Here is a 22,211-nt window from a genome sequence, read left to right as displayed (position 1 = left end):
ACCCTCCAAATATGAACTTGACCTTTTTCTCACATGACAACTCCTTAACTTTTACATTTCTGTATTTCGATGTTGTTTTTTTACCCTGATTTGTATTTATTGTGCAAAGCCTCATTATGATGGTAATTTAATCCTAAAGGCACGGGCACATACAGTATGCATCGGTGGACAGCTCAGCTCACGTGGCTATTTATCAGTGCTTGAAGTTGGATTTATGGTAAACAACTTCTTTGTATTACAAATGTATAAATCCACTCATGGGAGCCAGTCAATCTATCTACTGTCCGGATAAGCCCTGTGCCATTCTGGTTGAGCTGAGGACTTCACAGGCCTGATTGAGGCTTTCAGATTACACACAGTGTGTTTATGTCCCTTTGTGTTGTACAGCTAGCTGGTCAATGTGCACATAGTCTGTGGTGTTAAACACTGGGCACTCTGGCTTTAAGGGTTTCAGGCTTTGGCTGATAAAGTCCTGCTGAAAGTGGGCTTTGAGTGCTAGGTCTGCCTGGCCCTTGAAGAGATGGAGGGAGGGATATAAAAATAGATGTTAACAGCAAGACAAAGAGTTGGACAGATCCAGATGTTATGGCTTATACACAGACTGGAGGACAAGAGATTTTGCCGTTCACGAGCAAATTCTATGTTCACTACAGTAGAGTATAGCCCAGAGCAACACTACCACTCCCACCATTACACTAACCCTTACTGACCCACTTGACAAACTCCCTTACTCGGATGAACAACACTTGCGCCACGACACAGGGTGTGTATTTAGTACTGTTCATGTATGTACGCACGTGTGTGTGTGATATATTAAGCGCCTCAACAGGATTTGCTAGTGAACAGCAGTACTCACTCAGTATATGTGTTCATGTTGTGACCCAGCCTGCCTGCGGTAATGCTGACGGGCGTACTATAGGCATCAGTCAGAATAATACAGGCTCGCTGGGAATCTCCTCAGAGAGAGATGGAGTGGAGTTGCTGTGTTACCAGCCATGCCCTGCCGGTCTCACAGTCCCATAGTACAGGGCTGCGCTCATTACCACTCACTAAGTTGGCTAAGGCGGCGTGTGTGTGACGTCTGTGCGGGGGGGGGGGTCAAGAAGCAGTCGCCAATGCAACTCGGTTACGGCCAAGACTAGCTAATTTGTAGCAGCCTCCCATATCTATCTTGACTGGAGTAGCCTAGAGAAGCTAGCTAAGCTAGCCAAATATATAGCTAGCTAGGCTAATTGAGGCCACATGCTACACTTTCTCCCCAACCCCATTCAGATAAAACAACAGGCTACCTGTTGGTAGTTCGTTGTAGCCTGCTACTTCTCATTTTGCTATCTTTTAATTGTGTTATTTTATTCAATCTTGCATTGCATTAGTGAAAGGCATAAACAACAAGCTACATATGCGAAGTCTACCGGATGTGTGGGTCGCGCCATAAAAACTACATTGAAATGATTAAATTAATAATTTGAAATGTCATGGTATATCCTTGTATGTAACAATGTCACATCACATGGATATTTTAATTTTATTTAGAGCTTTTTCAGTGTTAAAATAGGCCTATAATATTTTTTTGCTTGCTAAAATGAATACTCATACAAGTATTTGCTGTTCGGATATTCGAATATTCAAATAACCGTGCACATCTCTAGTACAGACATTCACATGTGGCCGGCTGCACGACTTTTTAACAATGCATTGGACTGTACTTTTGAATTTGGAGGTTTTATTTTCTGGAAATATGTATCCAGACATACTTGCATGCTTTTCACCTTGTGTAATTGGTTAGTGTGTGTGTGTGTGTGTGTGTGTGTGTGTGTGTGTCTGGGGGTTGGCTGTAGCGCTGTGTGTGTGTGAGTATCTTCTGTGTTTTGACACTGTGTGTGTGTGTGGTGTCTTTGACACGGTGTGTGAGCCCAGATGCAGTGGTTGTGTTTGTCAGGAGGGTGCCAGCCCTCAGCAAGCTGTGACTTCTTAGTGTAGCTGTGTCCCTCTGTTACTCTGCTATAACCAGCCTTCCAGAAACAACTGTGTGTTTGACTGTGTGTGTGTTTGACTGTGTGTGTGTTTGACTGTGTGTGTGTGTGTGTGTGTGTGTGTGTGTTTTCGGGTTGTTTGCTGTTGAGCTTGTCAGGAAAACTTGTTGTGTGACACTGAGTGAATACTTTATACTGTATGTTTGTCATTGTGTGTTTGGGTACAGTATTTGAATTGGCAAATCAGGGCGTTGGTCTCAATATGCTCCATTTTCTTATTTGCCTTGACAGTTTTATGAGCTTGCAGCTCTAGGTGATTCTGCAGTGATGTTTGAACAGAGCTGTTTGCCACAATATTGAACGGCTGCCATTGAGGGAACCAGTCCAAAGCTCCAGGCTATGCTAGTGCGCTGACTCTCAACCCTCTCCAGTCGAGGGAACAGAAGCGCTCCCTAATCGCCTCGACTACTCGCATACACTTATGATACATTATATCAGTGTTGTAACGGTAGACCATAGATGTGGAATGGGGACTTCTGAAGTACTCGTCTCGGGTATTAGAGTTGTGCATCTGAGGAATGCACTCTAGGTCCTCACTGCTCCACCATTATGTGAAGTGGCACCCAGGAGAAACATGAAAGCCAGGAAGCATTCTTTGAGAATGAACAGCCCTCCACCTCCCACCTCTCCTGCTGACAGACAGAGGGCTGTTTGAAAAGAGAAAGTGGATCTAACCTTATTTATAGTTCACGGGATGTCAATGAAATCAGAATCCTTAGAACCCAACAATTAGACATGGTACTTGTGTTTGTGTGTGCGCCTCTGTTTGTGTTTGTTGTGTGTGTGTGTGTGTGTGTGTGTGTGTGTGTGTGTGACTCATTCCAGGCCTCCACCTCAAAGCTTGTTTGTGTCATGTAGGCTAATTCTGTTTTGTAAAGGCACATTACACAATGTGCTGCACATGTACTCCCCAGTGCACGTGTTCACGTCTGTGTGATGATTGTGTACTACCTAACCTCGGCATTGAAGTGAATGAGAATCCGGCTTAAAGTGGCAAAAAAAAATCACGTTTTCGGCTGCCAATCGGTCGTTGTAATTTACTGCAGGCAGAATCCAAAGCGGGCAGACGCAGGGTCCCTCAGAATGGAGGCAGTGCCAACGAGACATCAAACTTAACTCTGTCAGCCTCTGATCCCCCCAACCCCATAACATGCACCTCTCCACTGTACCTCCCCACCCCTGTCTACCCCCCCTCTCCCTCCAGTTTAATTCTGCCCAATTAAAGCAGCACCTGTCCTCTGAGATTGTTAGGTAAAGAGGTAACAACAGGGCTACAGTGCATTTCTAAGCAGAGTGCAGGTAGTTCTGTGTTGGGGAAGTACGAGGTACAGTAGTAGCGATGCAGCGCGGGGGTTGTTCTCATGTCTTATTCCCCCCCATGGTTCCATGGTGAGTTGAGCCTCTCTGAGTTCTAGGCCGTCTATGCAGGAGACAAGTGGTTGAAGACGTCTAGGGTTGCAAAGGGTCGGAAACTTTCCGGTAAGTTTCCGGAAATTTTCCATGGGAAGTTAAGCCCGGGAATTCATATTTTTTGTTGTTGCTTATAACAGTAAACCTTTTTTTTGTGGGATACACATACAGCAATCCTAGGTCTTGTAGCATATTTTGGTTAAACTATCCCCAATTCAATGGAATTGCAACCCTCTGCATACAGCTGATTCTCAAGATCTTGCACACTAATGAGGTGATATTGAGCCCACACTACTACACTGTCTGAGCCAAGGACTACATGCTTTCTGGTTTTGATTCGAATACTGGGTGCGGTGAATATATATATATATATATATATATATATATATATATATATATATATATCTCATGCATTATTTTCATGCATTATTTTTTGTTTGCCTACAGCAAAGTGTGTTTAAATCATTTCTAACTTGTTAACAATTTCTGCTAGTTAGTTTTTGGGTTTTAGCTTGCTTGAGCCTGCTGAGTGTTAATTCACCTGTTTCCATACATGTTTCATTTTAAAACATTTATCTTACAAAGGAGGAGTTTAATCTAACTGCTTAACTATTTATCTGTACATGGAATTGCATTTTTTTTTTTTACTCATTTATTTTCTAATCTTTACAGGAAAATGCCACGGGCACTATCTGATGTGTGGAGACATTTCACTGCAGCTAATGTAGAAGGAAAAGCTGTGTACATTTGCAAATACTGTGCCAAATCATATGTGAAGAATGCAACAAATATGCAGAATTATCTGGCCAAGTGCATAAAGTTCCCTCGGCGCTCACAACAAGCGACCTCTGACAAAAGTCCCTCTACTTCCATTCGAGGTGAAAATGATGAATCAGACACCTTATCGATAGCAACAGCTCATGGTCTTCCTATAATCAATGTTTTTTTTACTCAATGGAGGAACGTAGTCAGAGAAATACTGATGAATGTCTTGCTCGAGCTGTGTATGCAACTGGTTCACCTCTGATGCTCACAGGCAATGTGTATTGGAAGAGATTTCTGAATATTCTTCACCCAGTATACACCCCTCCAACCAGACATGCTTTATCTACTCATTTGCTGGATGCAGAGTTCAAGTGAAGGTCAAGCAAATCATAGAGAAAGCATACTGTATTGCAATCATCTCTGATGGGTGGTCGAATGTTCGTGGGCAAGGAATAATTAATTACATCTCCACCCCTCAACCAGTATTCTACAAGAGCACAGACACAAGGGCCAACAGACCCACCGGTCTCTACATTGCAGATGAGCTGAAGGCAGTCATCAATGACCTTGGACCACAGAAGGTATTTGCACTGGTGACAGACAATGCTGCAAACATGAAGGCTGCTTGGTCTAAAGTGGTGGAGTCCTACCCTCACATCACACCCATTGGCTGTGCTGCTCAAGTAAAACTAAATGCATGCTCTTCAACCGATCGCTGCCTGCACCTGCCTGCCTGTCCTGCATCACTACTCTGGACGGTTCTGACTTAGAATATGTGGACAACTACAAATACCTAGGTGTCTGGTTAGACTGTAAACTCTCCTTCCAGACTCACATCAAACATCTCCAATCCTTAACTCATGTTTGCAGCATCAAGAATTGGCTTCCTATTTCGCAACAAAGCATCCTTCACTCGTGCTGCCAAATATACCCTAGTAAAACTGACCATCCTACTGATCCTCGACTTCGGCGATGTCATTTACAAAATAGCCTCCAATACCCTACTCAACAAACTGGATGCAGTCTATCACAGTGCCATCCGTTTTGTCACCAAAGCCCCATATACTACCCACCACTGCGACCTGTACGCTTTCGTTGGCTGGCCTTCGCTTCATAATCGTCGCCAAACCCACTGGCTCCAGGTCATCTACAAGACCCTGCTAGGTAAAGTCCCCCCTTATCTCCGCTCACTGGTCACCATAGCAGCACCCACCTGTAGCACGCGCTCCAGCAGGTATATCTCTCTGGTCACCCCCAAAGCCAATTCCTCCTTTGGCCGTCTTTCTTTCCAGTTCTCTGCTGCCAATGACTGGAACGAACTACAAAAATCTCTGAAACTGGAAACACATCTCCCTCACTAGCTTTAAGCACCAGCTGTCAGAGCAGCTCACAGATCACTGCACCTGTACATAGCCCATCTATAATTTAGCCCAAACAACTACCTCTTCCCCTACTGTATTTATTTATTTTATTTATTTTATTTTGCTCCTTTGCACCCCATTATCTCTATTTCTACTTTGCACTTTCTTCTACAAATCTACCATTCCAGTGTTTTACTTGTTATATTGTATGGACTTGTTTGCCTTTACCTCCCTTATCTCACCTCTTTTGCTCACATCGTACATAGACTTATTTTTCTACTGTATTATTGACTGTATATTTGTTTTACTCCATGTCTAACTCTGTATTGTTGTATGTTGTCGAACTGCTTTGCTTTATCTTGGCCAGGTCGCAATTGTAAATGAGAACTTGTTCTCAACTTGCCTACCTGGTTAAATAAAGGTGAAATAAATTAATAAATAAAAATGCATTGTATCTGCTCCTCAAGGACATCATGGCACTGAAAACAATGGATACACTACAAGAGAACCAAGGAAATGCTTAGGTATGTGAAGGGTCATCAAGATATAGCAGCAATCTACCTCACCAAGAATAGTGAGAAGAATAAGAGCACCACATTGAAGCTGCCCAGCAACACCCGTTGGGGTGGTGTTGTCATCATGTTTGACAGTCTCCTAGAGGGGAAGGAGTCTCTCCAAGAAATGCCATATCACAGTCTGATGATTTGGACAGCCCCATCAAGAGGATCCTCCTGGATGATGTATTTTGGGAGAGAGTGGTAAGCATCCTGAAACTCCTGAAACCTATAGTGGTAGCCATTGCACGGATTGAGGGAGACGATGCCATCCTGTCTGATGTTCAGACTCTACTTGCGGATGTAAGAGAAGAAATCCATACTGACCTGCCTACTTCACTGTTGCTCCAATCAGAGGAAACTGCAGTTCTGAAAGACATCAAAAAGCAAGAAGACTTCTGCCTAAAGCCCATACACGCCGCAGCGTACATGTTGGACCCCAAGTATTCTGGCAAGAGCATCCTGTCTGGTGCAGAGATCAACGAGGCCTATGGTGTCATCACTACAGTGACTCACCACCTTGGCCTGGATGAGAGCAAGGTTTCTTGGCAGTCTGGCGAAGTACACTTCCAAGCAAGGGCTTTGGGATGGAGATGCAATATGGCAGTCGTGCCAACAAAATTAATCACTCAAATGTATTTATAAAGCCCTTTTTACATCAGCCGATGTCACAAAGTGCTGTACAGAAACCCAGCCTAAAACCCCAAACAGCAAGCAATGCAGATGTAGAAGCACGGTGGCTAGGAAAAACTCTCTAGAAAGGCCGGAACCTAGGAAGAACCTAGAGAAGAACCAGGCTCTGGGGGGTGGCCAGTCCTCTTCTGGCTGTGCCGGGTGGAGATTATAACAGAACATGGCCAAGATGTTCAAACGTTCATAGGTGACCAGCATGGTCAGATAATAATAATCACTGTGGTTGTAGAGGGTGCAACAGGTCAGCACCTCAGGAGTAAATGTCAGTTGACTTTTCATAGCCGATCATTCAGAGTGAGAGACAGCGGGTGCGGTAGAGAGAGAGTCCAAAACAGCAGGTCCGGGACAAGGTAGCACGTCCAATGAACAGGTCAGGGTTCCATAGCAGCAGGCAGAACAGTTGAAAGTGGAGCAGCAGCAGCATGACCAGGTGGACTGGGGATAGCATGGAGTCAGCAGGCCAGGTAGTCCTGAGGCACGGTCCTAGGGCTCAGGTCCTCAGTGAGAGAGAGAATTAGAGGGAGCGTACTTACATTTTCACAGGACATCGGATAAGACAGGAGAAATACTCCAGATATATCTCATCAGCCACCTGGTGGAAGGGTCTTTGTGGATCAGAGGCTCTTTCCCCTGTTGCCTCCATCATCCTCCAAATCCCACCAACATCAGCTGCCTCAGAGCGCAACTGGTCCTTGTTTGGGAACACACACACCAAAGCACGCAACAGGTTGACCAATACAAGGGTTGAAAAATTGGTGGCCATCCGGACAAATTTGAAGCTTTTTGAGCCTGACAAATTGCCATCCTCAGCACGGTTGGACAGTGAAGATGAGGCCTCAGAGTCTGATGTTCAAGAGGTGGACATTGAGGTCCAGGGAGAAGACATGGAAGCCTGAGAGGAAGACAACCAAAGCTTTAGTTTCCAGACTATCATTTTACAGACATATGTTGAAAACATTTTTTGGGAGATGCGATGGATCATTGGGGATCATTCAATATTCCCTTTTGTTGTTCAGTGAAATCATCCCATGTGACGAGTCTAATCATTTAATTAAAGTTCAATTCGTAACAATGTTTTTACATTTTATTTCTATTGGAAGGATTTAATCATTTGCAATTATGTCTACTTATGATAAGGTAAAATGGTTCTGTTTCTGTCTCCCATATGATATAGTATTTATATCCAATGCAAAAACATCTACATTTAAATGGTATTAATATTAATTCCCATATATTTCCGTTAATTCCTGTTATTTCCCACGGGAATGTTCCACCTCTGAATATTCCCCAAAATGTGCAACCCTAATGACGTCGCTTCTTCACACAGGAAGTGAGTTAGTGTCCACTCCAGTCCTTTTGTAGATCTGCGTCTTACTTGAATCTGAAGAGTATCTATGTTTCTTTTAAGGACGTCTCCGTCTTTCAGTAGCAAGGGGTCTTTCTAACAGTGTTCTGACTGTGTGGTTGTATTGTCATCCTACATAGAGGCTGCGAAAAGCCTGCAATCCAATGTCTATGAACAGTTAATCCGTACAGAGACTGTCATCGTCACGGTGTCTTCATTTTTTGGCCGAGGGATCGGGGAAGTCGTGACACCATCACCGTAGTAGTCAGTGGCTCAGAAGGAATGGACGGAGAGTGGTTTTCACTGGAGCAGGCAAAGATGAGCAGAGAGAGAATGAGAGAAGTTGCCCCAGGGAAGTGAAGGAATAGAAAAGAGCGTTTAAAGATGGGAGGGTGGGGGGTATAATAGGGGTGGCAGGCAGGAGCCCTCTGAGCCTAATTGGTTTATTATTTTGTTTGCTGTCTCTCTCTCTGGGGGGCACAGCTGTTTGTTTAATGGATCCCCCCTCTTCATCCTCCACTGGCCCTTTCATCCCCCCACCATCTTGCTGCTCTTAGGACATCCCATGTGATTTCTCTCTCTCTGTCTGTGTGTGTGTGTGTGTTGCTTTTACATTGTGTTGCCTGTACATTAAACCCAGAGACACACAGCCCATACAGTACAGTCTCTCTCGGGGCATGATGGGGTGATGGAGATCTAGTGGTGAGGCTGTAGCGGTGGAGGCAAAGAGGTTGTCTCAGAGTGGAGAGATGCACTAGCTGGATCTCTATGGCCAAGCTTGTCCCTGTGCTGGCCGGACGACGCTGTTAAACGTTAAAGTTTGCCGTTTCGACATGAGCTCTCCGCTTTGATGGCGACTGTGGAGGTGGTGATGGTGGTGGAGACCTCCAAGGCAGAGGAAGACTCCAACTCTCCACCTGGGGACACTCCTGCTCTCAGCCCAGGGCCATGCACAGAGTCAGGCCAGGTAAGACATGGTAACCACGGACTGTGTGGTGGATGGCCGAGGGCTGTAACATTTCCTTCTATCTAAGTGGATGTTCGAGGTCTGGATCCAAGGAGTTGACATGCATGCAACTGGCAAGCCATTCATGTTCAAGTAGTGTGCGTGCATTTGTTAAATACAGTGAGAGAGAGCGTTTTTGGTGTCGCTGTTGTAGTCTGTGAGACCACTGTTTTAGAAGTGATTTAAAAATGGCTGTCTTTTTGGAGGGAGAAATCTGCTCGGTGATGACAAAGCTGGAATCTTATGGTCATTTTACATGAAGTTCAAAATGAGCTGCGTCTCACGATGTGATAGGAGGGTTAGAGGACAAGTGTTTAGTTTAAATAGAAGTCATAATTTTTCCCTGGAGAACTCCTATTTATCCCTACTGACTCTCTTTCTGGCAGTCTGAACTCCCACCTTGTCCCTGACTGTTCCACCTATTTCCTCCACGTTAGTGTAGAACATTGCTACTGCCCACCTGCCCTGTCTCTCTGTCTTGACATGTAATTGGCGGCTTTGTTTGCTTTGCGTTGCTTGTCACGGCTGTGCTTGGGGCTGGATGTTAACAGCTTCTAGGAATGCCCCCTGTACGTTGCTATAGTTACCGCTCATCTCCCAGGAGTCTGTTGAGTGCTTATGCTCCGTCTCTGAGCAAAGGGCCCCGTTTGATCTACCCCACAGACCACAGCAGCACACAGCCCTTTTTATAGACATGTGATTTAACATTGGAGACAGTAGCTTGTATTTATAGTCAAGCATTGTGTTACTGTATTTCACTTAATTTGTACATGGAGAAAGATTCCCACCGATGACACGTTAGTCACACTCACACACACACACACACTGAATGGTTGGCGACATTAATATTTCTACACTTTGGTTTGACACACATTTCCTTCCTGATTGTCTCTTCATTTTTTATAATAGAATGAAAGGAGTCCTGAGTGAAAATGTTTGGATTTTTTGCATGTGGGAAAAGGAGGTGGGGATACCTACTCAGTTGCACAACTGAAGCCATTCCACTAAAATGTCTTTCGCATTTATACCCAACCCCTCTGAATCAGAGAGGCTGCCTTAACCGACGTCCGTGTCATCGGCGCCCGGGGGCAGGTGGTGTTACGGGGTTAACTGCCTTGCTCAAGGGTAAAACGGCAGATTTATTTCACCGTGCCGGCTCGGGGATTCGAACCAGCGACCTTTCGGTTATTGGCCCAACGCTCTTAACTGCTAGGCTGCCTAGCGTGTGTATAGATTGTGTATATGTCTTATTGCTGAATGGGTTTGGACAGTTCTACCCAGTTTCTCAGAGTTTTTAGGCACCTCTCTCTCTCTCTGTCTGTTTTTGTCTCTGTCTGTCGCTCCCTCGGTCGGTTCAGATTTCACAGGAGTGCTCATTGCCATTGGGATGTCAGTGTCGCTCACACCCCTCTGTCCAGTGTACTCTCCTCTTACCTTCTCCTCTCCCCATCTCCCCTTTCTTTCTGAATGTGTATCAGCGTGTGGGAGAGAACATGTCAAATTGGATGTTTCAATGGCTATTCAGCTGACTTTTCACTGTATAACCCCTCCCCCACCACCATAGAGGTGTTGGTGAATCACCACAGGTTTCTGATTAGGGTGGATGTTGTGGATAGTCCTGACAGGTGTGGAGGTGGGGGGTGTAATACTCCACAATCCCTCTCCCTTCTCTCTCATTCACCCTCCCTCCTTCTCTCCTGTCTCCCTTCGGCTCTCCTCTCTCGCTCTTTTGTCTGCCCCCTTTCCTCCTCTCCTTCAGCTGTGTGTCTGTGATGGTGAATGTGTTGAATGGTAGTGGTGCCAGCCAGGTGCAGGCATTTCTCTCTGCTATTAGATCAGCGCCCTGATGATTCTCTAGTCCTATCAGGGGATTTGGGTCAGTGTTCTACTCAGGCAGGCACAGGGAGGCAAGGGCCCAAACTTCCCCATCCAAAACCTCCAAACTCTCAGCCCTGGTTGGTACGGGCCAACCAATGGAAACCTTAATGGGGTGTTTCTCTAGATTACTTCATCAAAATGAGATGATTGATTTAAAATGGGTTTCTCATTCTCTATTTGGAATCATTCTATTCATAAAGCCATCTCTCTCTCTCTCTCTCTCTCTCTCTCTCTCTCTCTCTTTCTCTCTCTCTCTCTCTCTCTCTCTCTCTGTGTGTTTTGAACTATCCATTGTTTCACACACTCACTATGGAGTGGCAAAGGACCTCTTCAACACCCTTTAGTGTTAATGAGGGCTATCTTATATACACACACACACTCTCGCTCTCTCGCTCTCGCATAGTTGAGAGCTGCGTCAATTCCCTTGCCTCTCCTCCTCTACCCCTTTCCCCACTCCTAACTGTGGCAGGTTTGGGTTTGTAGTTCAGGTAATAACCCTGGTGTGTTCTCTGTGGACACAGCTCTTCCTGGTCCAGTGGGGAGGTGGAGACTAGAGGATCTCAGTGCTCTGGCTAGGGGCTGTGATGGTAGCGTCAAGGTGCTGATGCTCAACACCACCTGGAAACTACACAATGGGGTCAGCTGACTCTTATATCAAAATCACAGCATGGAACTGTTGAAATGGCACTGAAATATGTTCCAGTGTTGAATGGTGCAATTCAAGCCAGCCATGTGACCTGAACATTCAATCGGATGTGGATGTTTGTTTTCCACCTAAATGAAAATGCGCAGTTACATAAGAACCACTAGTGTTTTGACCCTGTGACCTCTTTGCCCCAAAGGTCATACAGCAGCTCTACACTGTGATTTACAGCCTACCCATTGGTCCATTATAAGGATTAGTCTCTGGAGGCCAGACTGACTGGAATAATGGGTATTTACGACTGTTAGGTTGTGTTATCGGTTAGGATTGTATCAGGAATGTTATCCGTTAGGTGGGTCAGTTTTACTGTTTCAGATTAGAACCTGGACATTTGACGGCGTGTCGTCAACCCCTCCCTTGAACTGCTTGAATTGGCAGAAAGTCATGATATGAGAGGTTTTATTACTAAAAGGATGGAGTTCAGCCTGTAGGAATGGAGGAGAGACGGAGGTGTAGTTTCTATGGCGTACACATCACCAAACACACCAAGACACAACCTATTTCCCCCCCCTCAGGAGACTGAAAAGATTTGGCATGGGTCCTCAGATCCTCAAAAGGTTCTACAGCTGCACCATCGAGAGCATCCTGACGGGTTGCATCACTGCTTGGTATGGCGACTGCAAGGCACTACAGAGGGTAGTGTGTACGGCCCAGTACATCACTGGGGCCAAGCTTCATGCCATCCAGGACCTCTATACCAGGCGGTGTCAGAGGAAGGCCCTAAAAATTGTCAAAGACTACAGCCACCCTAGTCATAGACTGTTCTCTCTGCTACAGCATGGCAAGCGGTACCGGAGCGCCAAGTCTAGGTCCAAGAGGCTTCTAAACAGCTTCTATCCCCAAGCAATAAGACTCCTGAACATCTAATCAAATGGCTACTCAGACTATTTGCGTTGATCTTTGATTTTATATGCCTCACTTGGTTCTCTCTGATTTCATTCAAATTTGACCTCCCTTTGAAGTTGAACACAGTGTAATAACCATGGCGGGTTGTCTGTAAGTGGCTTGGGATAGGGACATCAAACACACTTCTAATGTATTGAACCCACAACAGCAACATTTAGCTAAATGTAGTTTCTCTGGACACTGCAATAGGAGCTGGCCTGATTACAGTGGGATATTAACTGTGGCTGCTGCATCTTTCCGACTGGGGATAGAGTGTCTCTGTAAAGCTCGGCCTTCTATTCTTCTGCCCATCCTGTGCTGTTTTAACTCCTAGGGCCATGGGACAAAGAGCCCCCCCCCCGCCACACACACACACACACACACACACACACACTGTGCATCCTGTATGAATTCCCTTTTTCTCCCCTCTGTGCTATTTTTAGCTGCCTGCCGATTTAAATTCGAGTCTGCTGAGGAAATCAAATCAGGCTCCATCTGTTGTCGTTGGGGAACTAGGGAAAGAGCAGCAAGATGGATAGATAGTCTCTGGTCTTGTCTGTCCAGTCTCCCTGTTGGTTTGTATTGGGCAGCCCTCCCTGGCAGCTCAGTTAGCAGTCTACACTGTGGGCCTGTGTTGGTACAGTGTTATAAAGGCTCTTATCTGTGTTGTTTTAGGAGCTCTCGCCAGCCACAAATGACCTTTATTATCTGTGGTTGCCAGAAAACACAGACGTCAGCGCCTCGCCTCTCGTACCCCAGGCAGTCACTCTATTCGCTGTTTTCTTTTTCCATTTCCCATCTTTCTTTCTCTCGTTCTCTCTTTGTTTGCTCGTCCTCCCCTCCCTGGTTGACTTTTGAACGGAAATGAGCACAGCTTTAAGCTGTCTATAGAAATGAGCCTAGAGTAGAAAATTCCGGCCTGACTTGCCAGATGTATAACTTTTCCTGTCTCTAATAAATTTGACTATAGTAGTAACATGCTTATATGCTACAGTATTTAACACTGACTCCTCTCTCTTTCTCCCGTTCTCCTTCCCCCTCCCTCCCTCCTCCCAGGATGACAACTGGGGCGAGACCACCACGGCCGTCACTGGGACGTCGGAACACAGCCTGTCCCAGGAGGACATTGTCCGGATCACCAAGGACCTGGAGGACAGCGTGGGCCTGGACTGCCGGCGCTACTTTACCCTGACCCTGGCTGTGGTTCTGGGCCTGCTGGTCTTCCTCACTCCCCTGGCCTTCCTGGCTCTCCCCCACCTCCTTTGGCCTGACAAGCTCCTGGTGTGCGGCACGGCCTGCGAGGGCCTCTTTATTTCCGTGGCGTTTAAGTTGTTGATACTGCTGTTGGCCGTGTGGGCGCTGTTCTTCCGGGCTCCACGCGCCGGCCTGCCCCGGGTGTTTGTGTTCAGAGCGCTGCTGGCCGTGCTGGTGCTGCTGTTTGTCGTGTCCTACTGGCTGTTCTACGGCGTGAGGATACTGGACTCCCAGGTACAGCAGGGAGAGAGAGAGACTCACACTCAGTGTTTGTAATGCGTCTAATTACTGGTCACCACATCTGCCTCTTCAAGTATTGAATTTGTATGTCATTGCTTTCATCTGTGTAAATCTCTTGTCATGAATGTGTGTGTACCACAGGAGGTTGGTGGCACCTTAATTGGGGAGGACGGGCTCGTGGTAATGATTGGAGCGGAATAAGTGGAATGTTATATAACACATGGTTTCTATGTGTTTGATGTCATTCCATTCGCTCTGTTCCAGCCATTATTATGAGCTGTCCTCCCCTCACCAGCCTCCACTGGTGTGTTCCTATGTAGTGTATTGACACTAACAGCTGCTGGGTTGTCTGTTGTTCCCAGGATGAGCACTACCAGGGCATCGTGCAGTACGCTGTATCTCTAGTAGACGCTCTGCTCTTCATCCACTACCTGGCCATCGTTCTGCTGGAGCTCAGGCAGCTGCAGCCCGCCTTCTCTGTCTGCGTCACGCGCTCCACCGACGGAGAGACACGCCACTACAACCTGGGCCAGCTCACGTGAGATGCGGAGGGAGAGGGCGGGTGAGAGGGAGGGGGAGACTGATGGGGGGAGGATGCGAGAGGAGAAAATTCCTTGAAAGACTGGACAACTCAGTAGGTAGAGCAGGCTGAGAAGGAGAGAGCAGAGAAAAGAAAGTAAGAGGTGTGTGTGTGTGTGTGTGTGTGTAATAAAAGTTATAAGCCAGAGAGAACAGCTCAGACTAGAAGAACCTGGTCTGTAATGACTGTCCTTTTGATGTGCCGTCTGAATGTACCAGGAAGAGGTTTTACCTCGTGAGTTGAGAGATATAGTCAGACTGTCAAAATCCGCTCTCTCATATCCCCTTTTGTGAGGGCCTCAAACATAACATATGTTGGTATTATGCCGGGGCCCTCTGGTTCACCTTTGTCTACCTCAGTACAGTGGCAGATGATGGACATGTAAAGTGCTTTAGCCTCTGCTTCACTAGTGTTGTTAGAGGCTGCCCTGGGGCTGTTGTCGCTCACAATGTGCCTTGCTTTTTTCCTCAGCTGGCCAAGGCAGCAGCACTCTCTCTGTTGTCTGTATGTGCTTGTAAACAAACAGCTAATTAGTGCTCCCTACAGGCCACACTGAGCATCTGGTCAGAGAAGATTCATACCATACACACACACACACACACACACACACACACACACACACACACACACACACACACACACACACACAGATTCTCAGGTTCCAGTGGAGACTGGGTGTGTCCCCATGCATGTCCTCCTCCATTCCCAGGCAACTGGTGAGGACATTCCTCTGTGTGTCTGGCAGGCAGTCTGTCTGGCAAGTGTCTGATGGGATATCAGAACAATGAACCTGGCCAGGAGGCCTGTTCTTCTGTCTGACTCTGAGCTGGCCGTTCTTTGATGCCAGTCTCAGGGCAGAAGAAGCCAGAGGAAATGCTCAAGATCCTAACACCAACATTACCAGAGATTCACCTCTGCAAGAATCCTGCTATTCTCCTCATTAATTGTCCCCCGTCTCCAGTGTGGTCTACCATAACAAGTTGCTACTTATGGTAGAGAAGAGCCACAGGCACACGAGGCACAGTCAGGCTCATATCTAGGCCAGTGTTTGGGCTGTATTTGTTTGTCTCCTCTCTCTGCTGTAGTTTAATAATTGATCAAAGTGGCGAGCACCGGAGACCCTGACTGCTCAAAGTGCTGCCTTCATCACAATGGGTGTATGTAGTGGAGTTAACTTTAGGACGTTGGTTTAGGAGTTTGTACTTGTTTTGTGCTAATGCACAATTGCGTGTGTCTGACGAAACGTCTTCATACAGTATGTATAAATGGATTATAGCTTTAAGTGGATTTAAAACTTGACAAAGTTGTTTTACAGTGTGCCTTTGTTTTGGAGATGTCAGAATGTGTCTGTCATTATACCATACCAGCCGTGTCTGTCTGTGTGCCATGCCAGCGGTGTGTCTCTGTGTGCCATGCCAGCGGTGTGTCTCTGTGTGCCATGCCAGCGGTGTGTCTCTGTCTGTCTGTCTGTGTACATTACATTTACATTGCGGTGTGTCTGTCTGTCTGTCTGTGTCTGTCGTCTGTCTGTCTGTGCCAGCCAGCCAGCCAGCCAGCCAGCCAGATGTTTATACATCCATGTATTTGACATCGTAGTTGTGGGTTTGTGAACCCACCTGCCTCCTCCATGTGTTCACATCCACTAACACTCTTCATCCTGCCATGGTCGTTTTCTCTGTATCAGTCATGTGTTCACATCCACTAACACTCTTCATCCTGCCATGGTCGTTTTCTCTGTATCAGTCATGTGTTCACATCCACTAACACTCTTCATCCTGCCATGGTCGTTTTCTCTGTATCAGTCATGTGTTCACATCCACTAACACTCTTCATCCTGCCATGGTCGTTTTCTCTGTATCAGTCATGTGTTCACATCCACTAACACTCTTCATCCTGCCATGGTCGTTTTCTCTGTATCAGTCATGTGTTCACATCCACTAACACTCTTCATCCTGCCATGGTCGTTTTCTCTGTATCAGTCATGTGTTCACATCCACTAACACTCTTCATCCTGCCATGGTCGTTTTCTCTGTATCAGTCATGTGTTCACATCCACTAACACTCTTCATCCTGCCATGGTCGTTTTCTCTGTATCAGTCATGTGTTCACATCCACTAACACTCTTCATCCTGCCATGGTCGTTTTCTCTGTATCAGTCATGTGTTCACATCCACTAACACTCTTCATCCTGCCATGGTCGTTTTCTCTGTATCAGTCATGTGTTCACATCCACTAACACTCTTCATCCTGCCATGGTCGTTTTCTCTGTATCAGTCATGTGTTCACATCCACTAACACTCTTCATCCTGCCATGGTCGTTTTCTCTGTATCAGTCATGTGTGATGTCCAGCACCACTCTGGGATGAATCCCTCTATGGGGACACACAGCTGCTGCTAGTCTACACAAAACTCCCTGCAGTGGTAAAGCTGATTTATAATATATATACAGTACCTTCAGAAAGTGTTCACACGCCTTGACTTTTTCCACCTTTTTTTTGTTACAATTGGGATTTAATTGTCTTATTTTATTTGTTTAATCTATACAAAATACATTGTGTCAAAGTGGAATTTTTTTTTTTTTTTTGAAGATGAATTAAAAATAAAACCCTATCTTGATTACATAAGTATTCACCCACCTGAGTCAATACCTTTGGCAGTGATTACAGCTGTGAGTCTTTCTGGGTAAGTCTCTAAGAGCTTTCCACACCTGGATTGTACAATATTTGCCCATTTTTATTATTTTTGAAATTCTTCAAGCTCTGTCAAGTTGGTTGATGATCATAGCTAGACGGCCATTTTCAGGTCTCGCCATAGATTTTCAAACCGATTTAAGTCAAAACTGTAACTAGGCCGCTCAGGAACATTCAATGCAACTCTAGTGTATATTTGGCCTTGAGTTTTAGGTTATTGTCCTGCTGAAAGGTGAATTTGTCTCCCAGTGTCTGTTAGAAAGCAGACTGAACCAGGTTTTCCTCTAGGATTTTGTCTGTGTTTAGCTCTATTCCGTTTCTTTTTATCCAGAAAAAGAGTCCCTAGTCCTCGCTGATGACAAGCATATCCATAACATGATGCAGCCATCACCATGCTTGAAAATATGAAGTGGTAATCAGTGAGTGATGTTTTCAGTTGGATTTGCCCCAAACAAAACGCTTTGTATTCAGGACAAAAAGTTCATTCCTTTGGCCACGTTTCTTGCGGTATTACTTTAGTGCCTTATTGGAAACCGAATGCATGTTTTGGAATATTTTTTATTCTGTACAAACTTCCTTATTTTCACTCTGTCATTTAGGTTAGTATTGTGGAGTAACTACAATGTTGTTGATCCATCCTCAGTTTTCTCCTATCACAGCCATTAAACTCTAACTGTTTTAAAATCACCATTGGTCTCATGGTGAAACCCCTGAGCAGTTTCCTTCCTCTACGGCAACTGAGTTAGGAAGGACGCCTGTATCATTGTAGTGACAGGGTGTATTGACACACCATCCAAAGCATAATTAATAACTTCACCATGCTCAAAGGGATATTTTTGTATTGTAGGGACCTTACAGGTAATTGTATGTGTGGTACAGATATGGAGTAATCCTAAAAAAAACTGTAATTTTGTAAACATTTAGAAAAACAATTCCAATTTGACATTGTGGGGTATTGTGTGTAGATCAGTCGCAATCTAAGTAGAATCCGTTTTAAATTCCGACTGACATAACAAAATGTGGAAGAAGTCAAGGCTTCTGAATACTTTGAGGGCACTGTGTGTGTGTGTGTAATATGTGTGTGTATATATGTATGTGTGTGTATGTGTGTATATGTATATATATACTGCACTGCACTGCACTGGAATGAGGGAGAGGAAATGTCCATAATGTCCTGTCACTTAGCCTGACATTTCCCCTGCGTCAGCACTGGGTGTGTAAAGTTGCATACCTCTCTCACCTCCCCCCCAATGTCACTGCTGTTAGGACGTCCCATGACTGTTTCTATCTCCGTCTCCTCTCTCTCTCTCCTACTCACTCTTACATGTGGAACGGTACACAGCAGCAAACCTTTCTCATGGTGTAGTATCAATAGGGGAATAAAGAGGAGGATGGGTTAGAAGAGAGGACTGTGTCTGTCTACAGAGGGGGACAGTAGCCTCAGTGTGCTGCCTGGCTGCCCCAGGGGGAAATGGGAAGCGCATGCTTCCAGGCCAGCACGTGGTACTTCCTGACTCTGTCTGCAACAGTTAAGTTAGCGCCCTGCTCGTTTTAACAAATGACACGAGTCCCTGGTGGAGGGAGGGGGAGCGGGAGGAGAAAGGAGGGGAGGAAGATGTAAAAGGAGAGAGCCTTTTGAATTGAATAGAATTGAAAGAGAGACAGGATTCAGTGTCAAATAGGAGGGGAGGAGAGCGGGAGAGGAGACTCCCTGACATATGGGCCGTTTTTTCTGGAGCTTGGGAACTGTAGACTAGTCAGTTGAGCCGTGAGGAATGACCCTGTGCTTCTGTAGGCCTGTGAAAAGCTGCTTGCATCTACTGCTGCTCTGTTAGTGGGCCCCACGCAGTTACAACGCAGAGGAACTGTACTCTGACTGTCTCTCAGCAGCGTACTAACAGGGCTAGATTGGATCAGTAGGCTACAATAAGCGACAGCAGAAAATCATCCCAGGCATTTCTAGATCAAAACCCCAACGGTCGACCTGTGTAAAGGCACGTAAACAAAATGGATACACACGCTTAATGAATTGGTATTGTGTAGCTGGCTAATCAGCACTGGTACATTGATCACTTTGACCACATGTCTGTGTAGACAATAACTTAGAGATGGGTTCAGGCCATACTCGGTTGCTACATAATGGATTGCTAAAGCACAAGAACAGAACACATATGTAAAGTCTCAACTGGTGAAATATTGCTGTCTTTGAGAGGCAAGACATGGCATGTTGATCCGGGACAGGACGTCCATGCTGCAGCAGCAATAGGAAGTAGTCTGTCTCTCTCTAACCTCAGCCTCTCTCTCCCAGCAGTGCTGTGAGGTTCTGTTGACAGAGCCTAGGCAGCAGGGATATGTCCCTGTGTTCGGGGGGGTGTCGGTTAATCATAACATGATGACTCAAAGTAACACAGTCACACTCTCATTCCTGGCGCTAGTGACTCCTCTCCTCACACTCCCCTCTCAATCTTTCTCTCCATCTCTCTTTCTCTCCCTTTGTCTCTCGTCTGTCTCTCGTCTGTCTCTCGTCTGTCTCTCGTCTCTCTCGTCTGTCTGTCTCTCGTCTCTCTCGTCTGTCTGTCTCTCGTCTCTCTCGTCTGTCTGTCTCTCGTCTCTCTCGTCTGTCTGTCTCTCGTCTGTCTGTCTCTCGTCTGTCTGTCTCTCTCTCGTCTGTCTGTCTCTCTCTCTCGTCTGTCTCTCTGTCGTCTGTCTGTCTCTCTGTCGTCTGTCTGTCTCTCTGTCGTCTGTCTGTCTCTCTGTCGTCTGTCTGTCTCTCTGTCGTCTGTCTGTCTCTCTGTCGTCTGTCTGTCTCTCTGTCGTCTGTCTGTCTCTCTCTCGTCTGTCTGTCTCTCTCTCGTCTGTCTGTCTCTCTCTCGTCTGTCTGTCTCTCTCTCGTCTGACTGTCTCTCTCTCGTCTGTCTCTGTCTGTCTCTGTCTGTCTCTGTCTGTGTCTGTCTCTCTGTCTGTCTGTCTCTCGTCTGTGTCTGTCTGTGTCTCTCTTTCGTCTGTGTCTTTCGTCTGTCTCTCAGTCTTTCGTCTGTCTCTCGGTCTTTCGTCTGTCTCCTCTGTCTCTCTAATCTCTCTCTCTGTCTCCTCTGTCTCTCTAATCTCTCTCTCTGTCTCCTCTGTCTCTCTAATCTCTCTCTCTGTCTCTCTAATCACTCCTATCTTCCCCCCTCAGTGTCAGACCTTGCAGCGTCTGGTTTTCCTGTTTTTATGGATTTGTAAAATCAGAGTTTATTTCTCTGAGACATGCATTATTCACTTTGTTTTGTTGTAGTTTATTTGTTAGCTTAAGTACATTTTTTTTTATCCTCTATGTCCAGGTTCCATGTAAATCTCCTTCTCCTTATTCTTCCTCTGTGTGTGTGTGTGTGTGTGTGTGTGCCTGCGTGCGTGTGTGTGTGCCTGCGTGTGTGTGTGCCTGCGTGTGTGTGTGTGCCTGCGTGTGTGCGTGTGTGTGTGCCTGCGTGTGTGTGTGTGTGCGTGTGTGTGTGTGCCTGCGTGCGCAGTATTCAGCGGGCAGCATTGGCCATCATAGAGAACTACTACAGGGACTTCTCTGTCCACAACCCGGCCCTGCTCACCGCCTCTAAGTCCCGGGCCGCCAAGCACCTGGCCAGCCTCAAGGTGTATAATGTGGATGGTGAGTCCCCGGCATCCCCCGCCACTGGTGAGTGCATGGAGACTCCTTGGGTTTATCTTTACGTTTCCTCTATATCTGTTTCTCTTATCTGTCCTTTGGGCTTGATGTTTGACTCTCTCCTCTCTTCGGTTGCTCTCTAACACCCAGAGGTCTTTAAAGCCAAACTGAAAGCTTACCTTTTGGATAGTAAGTTCAGTAGTGTCTCTCACTAAAACCCTGCATCTCTGAACACTGTCTGGACTCACTGACTAACCTGCCTCTCTCTCACTGGAGCTGCACACCAAACCAATCCCCTTGCTCTCCACTGTAATCGGCATGCCTCATTGGTTTAGAGACACAGCTGTGAAATGATTAAACTCGCTTGTGTAGGCCACACCCGAAGCATGTGACGTCACTATCGACGTTGACCTAGTGACTATTTATCGCTGCTTCTATTTACTAGCGTGTTATACGTTTTCACTTTTAGCTGAACATTTGCTTTGACTGTTTCTGATATGGAATAATAATTTGTTCAATTTGTAAAAATCAGCTCTGGGCAAGAGCGAAACCTAATAGGATATCTGGAGAGAGGGAAACCAAATAAATGCATTTGTTTGAACATGTTTAGAAGTGAAGAGGCATCAGGACTGCTTATGACTACTCATGAAGCAATCTCCTTCTACTCTGCGTTCCCCATAAGTGTACCGCCCACCCTCTCTCTCTCGCTCTGGCTCTCGCTCTCTTCCTCCCTCTATTCTTTCTCTGCCTCCCTCCTCCTCCCCCCTCCTCCCTCCAGTAGAGCTCAGAGATGAGACAGCCAGCAGATTTAAATCAATAGCTATACTGCCCACTCTGTCACTCTCCTCTCGTTCTCCTCATTGAGGAGCTGGTCTCTGGGGAGTGTCATCACAGTAACTGCAGCAGGGACAGTGATTTGGGGTAGTCTGGGAGAGAGACTATCCTCCCTCCATTATCCATGACCAAGGTCCATCACCTAACCACTAAGCATGGTAGAGGCTGTTCGAACACACACTTCAGATGAGGCAGCAGGAGACATGGCTTTGCTGAAATGAATCATGATATTCGTAGACAGTCACCCTTAATTCCCAAAGTTGAGCTTTTCTGTACTATATTTTATACTGAAATGCCCACAGGGCTCTCTCCTTTACATCAAGCAAGCGGTGTTCTTTTG

General features: G+C 46.1%; 1 protein-coding gene across 2 annotated transcripts in view; it reads left to right on the top strand.

The window, feature by feature from the left end:
* Positions 1-22,211, top strand: part of LOC106575319 (vang-like protein 1) — a 55,695-nt gene that overhangs the window by 22,550 nt on the left and 10,934 nt on the right. Inside the window, exons 4-6 of one of the 2 annotated variants that reach the window (XM_014151785.2) lie at positions 13,690-14,121; positions 14,490-14,665; positions 20,907-21,040. In XM_014151785.2, coding sequence (XP_014007260.2) covers positions 13,690-14,121; positions 14,490-14,665; positions 20,907-21,040 — 742 coding nt within the window. Of the gene's footprint in view, positions 1-13,689; positions 14,122-14,489; positions 14,666-20,906; positions 21,068-22,211 lie in introns of both variants that reach the window. The other variant, XM_014151782.2, reaches the window with a different exon arrangement.

Source organism: Salmo salar, chromosome ssa17 (genome assembly GCF_905237065.1).
Source record: "Salmo salar chromosome ssa17, Ssal_v3.1, whole genome shotgun sequence".
In the NCBI taxonomy this organism is placed as follows: domain Eukaryota; kingdom Metazoa; phylum Chordata; class Actinopteri; order Salmoniformes; family Salmonidae; genus Salmo; species Salmo salar.
The sequence above is the reverse complement of the archived record's forward strand: the minus strand, read 5'-3'. Positions and strand labels throughout refer to the sequence as shown.